This window comes from Lepidochelys kempii, chromosome 6 (assembly GCF_965140285.1).
Source record: "Lepidochelys kempii isolate rLepKem1 chromosome 6, rLepKem1.hap1, whole genome shotgun sequence".
Taxonomy (NCBI): Eukaryota; Metazoa; Chordata; order Testudines; family Cheloniidae; genus Lepidochelys; species Lepidochelys kempii.
The window spans coordinates 100,404,847-100,418,509 of record NC_136385.1 but is presented as its reverse complement, the minus strand read 5'-3'; the positions used below and the strand labels follow the sequence as shown (position 1 = coordinate 100,418,509).

The 13,663-nt window shown below is 41.3% G+C and overlaps 1 protein-coding gene across 6 annotated transcripts in view; it reads right to left on the bottom strand.

Annotated features, from left to right (window-relative positions):
- SPATA7 (spermatogenesis associated 7) overlaps positions 1-13,663 on the bottom strand; it is a 77,307-nt gene that overhangs the window by 32,471 nt on the left and 31,173 nt on the right. For 4 of the 6 annotated variants that reach the window (XM_073349369.1, XM_073349366.1, XM_073349368.1 and 1 more), the window contains 2 exons: positions 11,671-11,718; positions 1,277-1,410 (listed from right to left, as the gene is read on the bottom strand). In XM_073349369.1, the coding sequence (XP_073205470.1) occupies positions 1,277-1,410; positions 11,671-11,718 (182 nt within the window). Of the gene's footprint in view, positions 1-1,276; positions 1,411-8,781; positions 8,987-11,670; positions 11,719-13,663 lie in introns of those variants that run through there. The other 2 variants (XM_073349371.1, XM_073349367.1) reach the window with 2 other exon arrangements.

Sequence of the window (13,663 nt, the reverse complement as noted above, 5' to 3'; positions counted from 1 at the left end):
AGCCCAGAGCCCCCTCTTTCACCCCAAACCCCTCATATCTGGCCCCACCCCAGAGCCCACACCCCCAGATGGAACCCTCGGCCCTGCCCCCCATCCACCTGCCCCAGCCCTGAGCCCCCTCCCGCACCCAAACTGCCTCCTGGAGCCCACACCCTACACTCCCTCCACACCCTAACCCCCTTCCCCAGCCCTCAGCTCCCTCCCACACTTTGAATCCCTTAGCTTCAGCCCAGACCCCCTTTCCTGCACCCTAAACCCCTCATAACTGGTCCCATTGCAGAGCCCATACCCACAGCCAGAGCCCTCAGTCCCCCCCATCCCCCCACCCCAGCCTGGAGCCCCCTCCCACACCCTGAACCCCTCATTTTTGGCCTAACCCCAGAGCCCGCACCCCCAACCCAGAGCCCGTACCGCCTCCCAAACCTCAACCTCCTGCCCCAACCTGGCATCCCCTCCCGCACCCTGAACCCCTCATTCTGGCTCTACCCCAGAGCCTGCACTCCAGCCCAGAGCCTGAACCCCCCCCACACCTCAACGCCCTGCCCCAGCCCAGTGAAAATGAGCAAGGGAGTGAGGGTGGGGGAAAGCGAGTGACTGAGGGAGGGGGGATGGAGTGAGTGAGGGCAGAGCCTCTGAGAAGGGGCGGGGCCTCTGAGAAGGGCGGGGCAAGGATGTTTGGTTTTCTGCAATCAGAAAATTGGCAACCCTATGCTCTGTACAACCGACAAAGAGAGGCTAGAGTTGTTATTCCATCCCACAGACTGGAATGGCAGCTAGGGAGGGTGCTGTACAATAGCCCTCTGGCCTCGGCGTGTGTGTGAATTTCAACTCTTCAACCTCTGCCTTCAAGGTTTACCCTGAGAAAAAAGGCATTAGGGGTGAGGCAGAAGGCCTATTAGGAAAATGCAAGAAAATGATAGCTCAAGAGAAAGCTTGGGGCTAAGGCTTATCTTCATTTTCTTAGAAACAGAGGAAAAACCCAAGTAGTAATAAAAGGGAACAGGGGAGGTTTGGGTTGAACGTGTGTTGAGAGCAGCATGGGGACTCTGCTTATTTACACTAACGTTTAAATATAAAGGGTCAAATCCTGAGGTCTTTACTCAGTTTTTATTCAGTCTGAACTTCTTTGGACTCCTGACCAAGGGGTGAGCATGGCGTGAATAAAAACAGAATAAGGACTTGAAGTCTTGGCCCATAATATCTAACTGTTAAATCTTGGTAATTTGTATGTACAAAGGGAAATATCTACAATTTGAAACAAAGTTAAAATATCTACCTTTACAAAAGTGGATGACAGTAGCCTCCTGCTTCCTCTGGAGCTGGCCCGTGAGGCATTTTTTGCTGCGCTCATCTCCTTCTCACACCTGGCAATTTCCTTCTTGAGTTTCTCTCTCCGTTGCTGGTCTGCAACTTAGGAAAGAAAGAACCAAATAAAATTAGTGAGATTTTAAAGGAATGTTACTGAGTCCTTCTCTCTAAATGCATTACCTTGTGTGGGCTTTCATTCAGTCAGAAAAGTAAAATGTTGTCATGTGTTCCAGTTTGAACATACTGTAAGCATGAAAAATAACTCCTATTGTCAAAACAGAATATTAAAACTTATGTTGCTTTCTTTAGGGTTAGAAATTTTGAGTTCTAAAACTACAAAAAATACAGTGGAATTGGAAGACCAAGTTCAGCGACATGAAATTCTACTCAAAAATCCATAGCACTGTTCCCATCCATACAGCACTAAGAACCCTTCCAATTCTGATCCTGCTGAACAACAGTATTTCAACAGTATTGAAATTTTTGGTGAAAAACAACATCATTTGTAAATGTTAAATCTTGCTAGATTTATATGTACAAAGGGAATTGCGGGACTCAAAAAATTTGGGGTCAAACTCTGGAAAAAAGTAGAAAGGTCCCCAAAATGGGCATACAGATAATACTGCAAGAGCAGCAAATTACATGTCAGGAGCATGAATAGTCTAGGTAGGGTCTGTGTGGATGGGCCATTGCTGGATCAGGAGGGAAGAATCAGATAAGCTACTGAACCTTGGCCCAAATGCTTCTCGAGAGCAGAAGATTGGCAAAGCGTCTATGCCATCAAGATTTGGGGGAGGGAAGGGAAGGAGCCATGGCCTGCTGCAATATGGCCCTTTGCTCTTAATGTTACAAAGCTATTCATGTGTATTCTAGCTGCATAGTGGGGTGTCATAAACTCTGAAAGTTAATGTGATTTACAGAGCTGCATGCCTCAGTGGAGGCAGCCTGAACCAAAAACACCAGCACATTCATTTCCAAATGTCAATAAAGAGGCCCTACAGAAGATACAGGTACTTGTAAAATGCCAGTGCAAAGGGACTGCAAAGCCACCCACCAAGGAATACCCCCTGTGTAGAAGGAATCTAGAGGGCAGTAGGCTGCTGAATGCAAGTCGGGGTAGCCCTGAGGCAACCTCCCAATGGCCCCAGACTAAGGGAGACAAAAAGTAACATAGATCCACCTTCCGCCCAACCTCTTGGGTCCTGCACCAAGCAAAGTGAGCATCAGGTCTGGAAGCTCCATTCTTTGAAGTATGGGTTTACTCAGACAACAAGCGAATCTGTGTAAGGGGCTTGCTCCCATAAGGCACCGAGCACTCATAACTCCCATTGCAACCAACTGGAGCTGAAGACGCTCACCACCACCACACAGGATCAGACCCCAAGACATGAGCCGATGGTGCAGCTATGACTATGTTAATTACAGCAAGAGACAGATAGGCATTTGGAAGGAAGCGTAGTACTATGGGGGAGAAACTTTATCAGTTAATTGGACAAACTAAGATAAGCTTCCTCACTTCCTTCTGCCCTAGAAATAGTACAGGCCAAATTAGTCCCTGATGTAACCTCAACTAATTTCAATGGGATTATACCAGGGATGAATTTGTCTCTGTGTCCTTGTTGCTGTGCCATGGACTAAATGCCCATCACTACCAGCAGAATAATTCAAACAAAAGGAGATGCATCTTTTAACAGATTTAGTAGGAATGTCTGTTAGATGAACTATAAATAGCCTTAACTGTACAGAGAATCCCCAACTAAAGATCAAAATTGATCCAAAATGTCAACATGTCAAATGTCTAAATCTGCTTGTTTACAAGTAAAAAAAAAAAATCGTTTCATCCACTCTTTAAAAAAACAGCGAGTAATATCCAAGTATAAAATGCATCCTGCAGTTTTAAATTGCAAGATCTCCAAAGCTTAATGGAATCTAGAGATCAATGAGTCTCATCAGTGACTCTGCTCACAATCATTGTCAGGCTTAGTAATGAGATAATGCATTATATTATAAGCATATTATTATATTATATTATATTCTACGCAGTCCGTGAGCCTGTTCTGTTAATTCTGCAGGCAATAAAAAGTGGTGTATGTATGGCTGCAAGCGTTTTTAAAGGCTGTATTGTATACTATTCCGGCCCCGTCACACACACACACACACACCTTTTTAAAAGGATACTGAGCTATGAAATTCTTACTAATCCAATTTAGAAACTACACTACTGACTAGGCAAATGCCTATTACACAAAGTTCAGAGGATACCAAACAAATTTCCCCTCATTATAATTTTATTTTTCTGCAGTGGTTGCTCCCTTTACAGGCGTGACTCTATTTCCATAAACCCAGCACTTCAGCAATATTTCTAGAAACCTGCCTGGAGCTACAAAACATAGCTTGGCTGACTGAAATGAAGATGATAAAACTTTGAAGTCATTCAAAAATCTATCAGACATGTCACACGTCTAAGGAGTTTGGCAGTCCAGTGCTTATAACCACAGTACGAGTTTGCTTAATATGAGTGGTTGTCCTTCGCTCTGAATTTCAGATCTCTACAGTCACCATATATCACAACTAGATACAATTTGCAATATTAATTCCTGAATTGATTTGTTTTTTAATGTAAATAAACTATTTTAGACATTGAAACATTAGTTGAACAAATAAAAAAATATCTTATTGAGCTTAGCCAAGGGTAAGTGCATGTCCCAGAGCATAATTTAACACTGACTAATGCTGTACTTCCCCATATGAACCAACTATTTATTTGCCAACTCAATTCTGGGCATTATTTTCCCATATGAATTCCTCCAGACCAAGAGCATGCAAAGAAGTCACATCATGTTTCTTTCAAAGTGGAGCTGCCACCCTCAGTTTGGATGTGCTGGAAGTGGCCATGATTTGTAATATTCAGCACATCATAGGGTGAAGCTAGTTCTGTAAACAAGTGCTGTCTTTCGTAACACCCTTCTCCTTTGCATAGCTCAGTCTTAGTTAATGAAAGTCCCAATCACACCACAACTTAGCCATCGAGGGTGAAATCCTGGCCTCACTATCATTTTAAATGAGCCATGATTTCACACTTGGAGCATTCACTGTTTATTAAAAGGACAGACAATATGAGGTTATGGTTTTCATAATTTTAGGACACGATTCTGCCACCCTTCCTCAATGTTAAGTAGCACCTTACTCTGAGAACAGCCCATTCAATCAATGGCACTACTTGCGGAATAAGAGAGTACTCAACAAGAGTAAAGGTGACACATGATATTTGTTTAGGAACAGATTCTTCCAGCCTTACTCATGTTGAGTGGAACGTTACTCAGAATAGACTCATTTAAATCAAAGGGACTACTCAAGAAGCAAGGTACTACTTAGCATGAATGCAGATGGCAGAATCTGGCTACAAGTAAAAGTTAGAAGTTAAACACCTGCACAACTGAGGGTAAACAGACTAAGAATCACAGCTGTATTAGTTTCAGAGTACCAGCATTGTTACTCTGTATCCACAAAAAGAAAAGGAGGACTTGTGGCACCCTTAGAGACTAACAAATTTATTTGAGCATAAGCTTTCGTGAGCTACAGCTCACTTCATCGGATGCATTCAGTGGAAAATACAGTGGGGAGATTTATATACCTAGAGAACACCCATTGTTTCATGTTCTCTGTGTATATAAATCTCCCCACTGTATTTTCCACAGTATGCATCTGACAAAGTGAGCTGTAGCTCATGAAAGCTTATGCTCAAATAAATGTGTTAGTCTCTAAGGTGCCACAAGTACTCCTTTTCTTTTAGTTGTATTAGTGTAGTCCAACAAAATTTAGCCCCAATTATCCAGTGTAATGTGGCTATTTTGTGCTCCTCAGAAATCCCAGTGCTGCCCTGAAACTAGCTTCCTTACTTGCCATTGAAGGATCCTAAAATTAAACAGAATTGCCATACTGACTCCGAACACCACCCACTCTCCCAGATGTTCATGTAGGGAATATCCCCAGAGAAAAGAGGGTGTGTCATCCCCTTGTCCACCAGATCCTCAGCTGCTGGAATGTCCACACGGGGCTGTTGGCTACTGGTATAGATTAGGACAGTTTCAAATTGCTCTAATTTATGCTGAGGGACTGGACTCGCACTCTCACCTCAAAATTTGCACTAAGTGCTCCCTGGCCAGTGTATCACCAGCATTTTGTAGTACTTCATATACAATAATGCAGTGATCAATTTCACTTTAATAAATACAATCAGGAAAATGAATACCTGATTTAGTAAATGTAAAAGGAAAGGTACACTCAGTAAGAGCAATATATTTCTATGTGACCAAATCCTGGGGTTCATACTCAGCTCTTACTTGGAACTAGTTTATTGCTAGGTCTTTTTGCTAGGCATAGTCATATTTACAGTTGCTGTGCACCCCACTACATGCTCTATGGGCTACACAGCTCCAATGACCATAGCCCCACCACTTCTTAAAAACCCTCTCTGTGGCAGAAGGAGTCCACACAAAGCACAGTTCTGTGGAATGTAAGGGCACAGATCCTCCGTGCATGTTTTCCACATCTGGCTCCACCAACCCACATGGGAAGCATAACTGCAACATCTCCCCTTGGTTATTTGGCTTTTCACTCCTGCAAAGGGCAAAATGCATCCCTCCCACACCCACCCCAAAATAACCAGGTCATCGTATAAGTTTCCTGATTTGCAACTGTTTTACAGAATAATAAATAAGTTTAGCATTGTATCCTGTTTTGAAAAAAAAGGACGCAGTTTTCTTTCCATCTTTTTATAAATACTGTTTGCCAGTAAAGTAATTGACCCCTTAAGATGAAAGGCTAATATCAGCTGTTTTTGAGCATTCGTTAGATTTTCTTGTAAGAATGAAGATGTAGGCCCTGAATCATCCTGTGACTTACAGAGTGGACATTTGTTAACTACAGACTTACTGGTAACAGTCTTGTGTATACTTTACACCTCTGCATTTACCAATCCAGTTTCTTATGGATCAGAGTCAGTAATACAAACTTGCTTTGGACTTTTTGGTGCTGCATATGACAGAAAGTGCATTGATCATGCAAAGCGTGGTAGAAAACAAAGAGGTGTTGACTGAATTTATGCCTACATAACACACCCATTCACACTTTTAAAATAAGGTTTTCTCTTTAAAACCATTTCCATTTCCATGTCTTTCCATCTTAATCTCCCACCGAGTGTCCAGCAGTATAATATCCACACAATACACTGCACCCACAAGTAATTGCAAAATTGTGGGAGAAAAAATAAGAGGCCAAGACTCAGCTGAAAATCTGACCTTTATATGTAAAATGTTGTTTTCTTCAATGTAGTTTGTGACAATCTTTATTGGGCATTATGTATAAAGTTTAAAAGAGAAGAGTCACAAAAATTATTCAAGGACTGGAAAAAGTGTCTTACAGCGAGAGACTTAAAGAGCTTGATCTGTTTACCTTGTCAAAAAGAAGACAGACAAGTGACTTGTTTGTGTATATGTACCCTCACAAGGAGAAAATAATAGGTGCTAAAATGATTTTAACCTAGTTGGAGAAAGACATAACAGGAGCCAATGGCCAGAAGTTAATGACGGTCAAATTCAAACTAGAAATAAGGCATACAGTTTTAAAAGTGAGGGTGATTAACCATTTGGCCAAAAAATCAAGGTATGAGGTGGAGTCCCCATCTCCTGAGGTCTTCAAATCAAGACTGGATGCTTTTCTAGAAGATGTGCTTAGTCAAAAAGAAGTTATTGGGCTCAATACAGGGATGACTGGGTGAAATTCTTGGCTATGGTAATGTAGGTCAGACTAGATGCTCTAATGGTCCTTTCTAGCCTTAATCTATGAAAAATGTATTATGTTGCTTTAAATAAATTTCTTCCTCAGAGGTACTGCCTTTTATGGAGAACAAAAATATGTATCTACTGCAGAAGCATTTCAAATTGCTAATTCAAAATGCAGGGACACAGAGATATTTACACAATTGGTTTTCATATTTATAAGCAAGAAATTCAGATGACAAATACACGGGACTATATTTTCAAAAAGATATGTCTGATTTCTGTGCACTATTATCATGTGTGTGCAAACATGCACAGTTTATATGCATAATTCAAGTGTATCTTTTAGGAAAAGATACATATATTATAGTTGGAGCAAACAACACCAGTGATAATTAAGATTGCCTGAGTGTTTCTGTTTAAAGGCCGTATTTCAGTTACTTTTAATCTTTACCTTTCGGTCTGAAATTTTCTGAGTCTGACCTCAGTTGAAGGATTATTTTTTAGGAAAGTTTGAGAAAAATGGTTCTGCCATGTTTGAGTACAATAATAGTAAAAAATATACACAGCTCTTAATGGCTCTAATGAGCCCTCAGGGAGTGACAGAACTTGGAAACTTGGCAGTTGTAGTAAATAAGTTAACCACCCCCCCATTCTCACTGTTCTGTTGGCACTATCTGTGTATGTAAGAAAACCCCATGTCATTAAAAAATGCACGTGTGTCTGGAATGAGGTAGGGCTCCCTTATTGCATAGATTCTTAGAAAGTATGCATGAAAATGAGGCAGGACTCATGGGGATGGTGGAAGGGCCAGTGCAGGGAAGATTGTGCAAACTTCCTGCACAGCAGCAAAACATAGACAAGTTTGATTTTCCTAGTTTACACAGAGATTTTATGTTTTTCACAACACAAAGATTATCAGTGATAATGCACAAAATGTACGTGTTCACATGTGGAGGTAATGCTGGAAAAAATCAGGCCTAAAAATATAAAAATCCTGATAAGTTCCTAGGTCCAGGCAAGGAAAAGTATCAGTTAGACTGCATCATTATTAGGTTTTTTTCTCCTAAAAATGAGTATGTTTAATCACTTCTAAAAAATGTAACTGCAGGTTCATACTTGATATTCATCCACTATGTGTGCTGGATTTCTGGTGGGCAATTTCTCAGAATGCATATTTTTCCTAGCAGGAGATCTACACTCTCAATCACTAGGTTCAGGCTGCACTGTCAGTGTATTCTGTGGAAAAACCTCTAAACATATGGGTTGCAAAAGTTGTTGTTATTGGAATCCAGGCATGTGTAGCAGCACCTGTCTTATCTGGCAGGGTTTTTGTCAAGTTTTCTGGCACAAACGCTACAATAATGAGATTTCTAATAGGCACTGGTATCGACATGCTTAGGGTAATTCTGCACACAGAAGTCTCATATTTCAAGAAGTTTCACATTTAACAACTATTTTAAGTCAATAGAATTGATCTAATACACATGTGCATGCTTGCTGCTGGCTCAGTTGCATGGCAGCTTGCCTGCTTTGCTGCCAGCTAGGATAGTGGGAAAAGAACTATGGAAACTAAATACACTTTAAGGGCAGACATATGCACTTGTTTGGAGGAAGTGCCAGCTCCACTACCATGTTAGTGCTTAAGAACCAATGACTGAGCCATGGCAACAGCCCAAAGGGAACTATTCACCTGCTATTTTAGCAGAGCAAGAAGCACAATTTGCGGGGGGGAATTTTCAGCATGATGTGCAGGTGTTCCGCTTTGCAACTCTCATTAATGTTAATAGAAGCCATGCTGATAAATCTCAGCACTTCGTACTGAAAATTTGCACTCAGTTGAGAAGCAATGAGGGGAGAAGAGGACTTCAAAGCAGAACGGTGAGAAAATTCAGCATCTGAAAAAGTAATTGAGAAACTTTACAAAAGCTCAATAAAGTGTCTGTAAATCCCAGATTATGGCACCACAAGTAAAAATATTTTCACAGTTAAGAAGTAAAAAGTAGTAAGATATGGAATATAAAAGGAAAAATAGTAAATTAATATGTTCCAACATATGACAAAAAACTAACTATTCCATGTCCTATGGCTCACATGGAAAGGACAATTGATATGAGATTATTTTAAAATGATCTTTTTCATATTTTCTTTTTCAATACCCTTCTAGCAATCTCAGTGCTTGTGCTGTTGATTGCTATGACACAGCCACCTATTTGATATGGGATGGGAAGAAAAGTTCCAGTCCAGTTTGAAAATAAGGTGAAAGAGCAATGTAGTGAGGATTTAGTGTACTGTTTTTACCAAGCAGATGGGCAAATACACTAACTGAAGCAAAGGTGTAAAGTTTCCATCACACACTGGTAGGAGATTAATTCCAATTCTGTAACCATGACAAAGTTACACAGTCTGAGAATGGTCTGAGTAAACTGAACAGAAATGGAAATATACTGTACCTAGGCAAGTTCCATTTGAAATATGGGATACACCTACTAGTGCCATTACAATTATCTGTTAAGATTAAGGCTCTGTCCCTGTTTTCAACATGAACTCATATAAACCAGAAACATTTACTATGGCATGAACCGTGTCATATAGGTTCAAAGCTCAGGAGTATTTTGTTTGTGAAAATAGAAGGCTCTGAAATAAATGGGCAGAAAGTTCAGAAAGGCCTGAGCACTGAGCAGGTGTTGGAGAATCATCTTTATCCAGGGGGGAATCCAAATAAAGGCCTAACCGAGGCAGCAAGAGAAGTCACAGAAGTGAACTTTTTTTTTTTTCAAAAACAAAACCAAACCAAACCACCCAAGCACTTTAATCCTCCCTCCTACACCAAGCCGAAGTAGCCATGCTTGGTACAGAGAAGCTATTGATACAGCTGGGGCACCAGGAACAATTCTACATCCTAAGCTGTGATCTGCAGGATAGCGGATATGAAGCTGCTCTTGCAGTCTAGAGGCTGTAATAATCCCTTGTGATACTGTTCCAGCCTGTGCTGCACCCTCTGAAGACAGCAGATGATGAATCCACAGATTGTCATGGACCTTTTGGCCCTGATTTGCTCCTTGCCTAACATCCCTAAAACCCATTCCACAGGGACATGTAACAGCCCCCAGGGAAACCGAGCATTGCTGCCCAAAGGGTGTGTGAACCATGAATCTTGTCTCCTCACAACACACTGATTTGGCTGTGTCTCGGACTAAGTACAGAGAAGGAGGGTCTAGATTCTGTACTGAGTAGAAAACACATTCCATGGCCTCCTTCCATCCAAAACGACTACTTTAATAAGTCACTTATCATCATCATCTTATCTTTTGTTACTAATTACAATACAAGCATGGAAACAGCTACACAAATTATTCGCATGTATTTTGACAAGAATACAACGGAGAAATATGTTTGTTAATTTAACAAGCAGCTGAGGTTTTAGCCTCTTTGACTGATACACTTCTCTGAGCAGTCAGTAAGCTGATGTCTTGGAAGTCACTGAATTTCAGCTTTCACTGTTGTCACAATAACTTTCTCCTTTCTCTTATCACAAACAGTATTTGATATAGAGATATAACTGACAATAGTAATAACTGCAGCTCAGTCTGGGTTGATAGTGACCTATGTTGTTACCACCTGATGGCTGTATGATTGTTTTTGTGAAACGAGTTGATTGGTCTCAGTCCAGTTCCTGGCGGGTGTTGACTTCCCCAAAACACCTCTGGAACTGGCACTAATGGGCACTCTTGTTAAAAGTCTTCATAGAGAGTCTTAGTGCATATGGAGACAAATTTTCCCTCCCACCCCACATGTGGTGCCATAAGGTCAGAGATGTAACAGATTGGAAGGGAGGTGGGAGGGAGAATATTGCACTGCTCCTGCTTCTGCTGCATCCACCATGGGGAAGAAGACGACTTTAAACTTCAAGGTTGGCAATAACTTGCTAGATGCATTTCACTAGGGCTAAATTCATTACAGACTGCCACAAAAAGGGGAATGAGGCGTGTTATAGAGTCATGAAGATATGTATACCTTATTGAGTAACTGAGACCTTTTATTGTTATCCTTCTGCTTCCTCTCTCATTCCCTCCCTTTTCTGTTTATGAGCCTCACTTATATTGTGAGGAATTTAGATTGTGTGCCCTTCTGGGTGGGGACTGGGACTTTTCTTGTATTTGTGAGGCCCCTACTTCAAATTTGAATGTTGTCTCATTAATAGCTAGGGCCCCATGTCCGTCATGGAGGTTGCAGAAGTCACGAATCCCTGGGGTGACCAGAGCAGCTGTTGCTCGGGTGGACCCTGGGGTGGCCAGCTGGAGCAACTGTGGTCAGCGGCACCTGGCAGCTGGTGCTGCTGGCCCAATGTGCCTCCCCAACCTGCGCCCTCCACCAGTGGCCCCCCTCATAAGATTTAGTCAGGGGTATTTATAGTATAAGTCATAGACAGGTCATGGGACATGAATTTTTGTTTATTGTCCACGACCTGTCCATGACTTTTACTAAAAATACCCATGATTAAATCGTTGCCTTAACAGCAAATAACACTCTAACTTTATAAAACTTTTTAAAGAATTAACATCTCATAGCAAATACTTACATTTGATGCTGGTTAACCTGCTTTTTGGCACTGAACAGTCTACGGCTGCTGAAAACAATAAAAAAAAATAAAAGTGAGTTATGCAAGATCCTATTCTTAATATTTGCTATGGTTAGAAGAATATATTACCAAAATATCACTAAAGGAAGACTTGTTTAATTAAAGGCTAACAGTTTCTATTTTTCATTGTGGTATCTGCTTATGGTGTATTCAGACCACTGGTTTGTTTTAATGGATTCAATTAAATGTCAAAGAAAAATTCTTGATGCTGAATTTTACAGGAAATATGCATTTTAATGAACATTCCCTATAAATACAGACTGTACTATTCACTTGCAGCTATGGAAAAGGAAGTGTAATTAAAGTATGTTACTTCCTGTAACTACATCTCCAAAGATATTGCTCCCCAGTGTAATATACTCAATAAAAACATGTTTATTCTGACCTTGAGTTTTAATGGATGACAAAGCCTGAATATTCCTGTCTTTAAAGCATGCCCTAAAAATATGTGCAGTGATGCTAGGGTGACCAGATAGCAAGTGTGAAAAATTGGGACGGCGGTGGGGGGTAATAGGCACCTATATAAGACAAAGCCCCAAATATTGGGAGTGTCCCTATAAAATCGGGATATCTGGTCACCCTAAGTGATGCATGGATGAGGAGCAACACAGGAATTATGACATTGGAATATGCTAATTATTTATCCAGTACCCTGTCTCTGAGAATGGCTGGAAGAAGGTAGAAAAATATAATGCATCTAGTGTTGTGATAATATATCCCGAGAGAGAGGAATTTCTTCCTGAGCTTAACTAGGTCCTGATCCTATAACCATATGTGTGTTTAACTTTAAGCATGTGAGTAATCCCATTGATTTCAATAGAACTACTCAGGTGCTTAAAGTTAAGTATGAGTAAGGCTACAATTTAGTCATGGGTATTTTTAGTAAAAGTCATGGACAGGTCACGGGCAATAAACAAAAAAGCATGGCCCCATGATCTGTCCATGACTTTTATTAAAAATACCTGGGACTAAACCTTACCTGCAGGGAGGGGGGCACTCCTGAGGACTGCTGTTCCCCCCCAGGGTGGGGCAGCATGGGGCCCCACTGCTGCTGCTGGGGGGCGTGGCCCAGGGCCCCCTGTTGCTGGAGGGGGGACAGCTCGAGGCCCTGCTGCTGCTTGCGGGGGGGCCAGCCTGGGGCCCTGCCGACACTGCTGCTGGTCCCGGACCACTGCTCCAGGGCAGCACCGGGCACCAGGTGCCCGGGGCTGCCAGAGCAGCAGCCAATGAGGCTGGTCTCAGGGCTTCTTCAGCTATTGGGATGGCCCTGTAGTCAGCTGCACCAACGCTGCATTACTATTTGCAGGATTGGGACCAGTTTATGCCATGAAGCATGGGAGTAGGCTGTGAAATTTAAAACAAACACACACAAAAATCTACTTTTTTTTTAGTACTATGCACACAAAATATTTAATAAATTCCCAATGACCCTTGGGTCACTGCCCTAGATTCAGCACATTATATTCTATTATGTGACTTTTTAAAAAGGTAGGCAGAGCTTTGCAACCTAATTTTTTTCACTTGATTCTTTAATGAAAGGTTGACTGTAAACACTGCATAAGGACAGCATCACAAGTTTCTAAACTTCAGTAATATTCAATCTTTGGGCATAGTTTTGCCATAATTAAACAAAATGTACTCCATTTTGCACTAAATTTATACAAAAAAGGGAATTAGCTGTTCTATATAATTTAAATGGAAATGGTATTGCTTCAGAAGGTTGTAGTGGCTGGTATGAAATCTGAATTGAGGTTTGGTGCAAAAAATTTCCAAATACAATACAAGACAGAGATACTTCGGAGTTAATCTCTCCAAACTGGAATAAGAGATTAAAATGAAAAGGTTGTGCAAGTTAAGGAAATCTGTGGAACAGCTTGCATAATGTCTGAGAACGGCAACTCCTCAGATCATAACTGGAGCAGGTTGCTTGTGA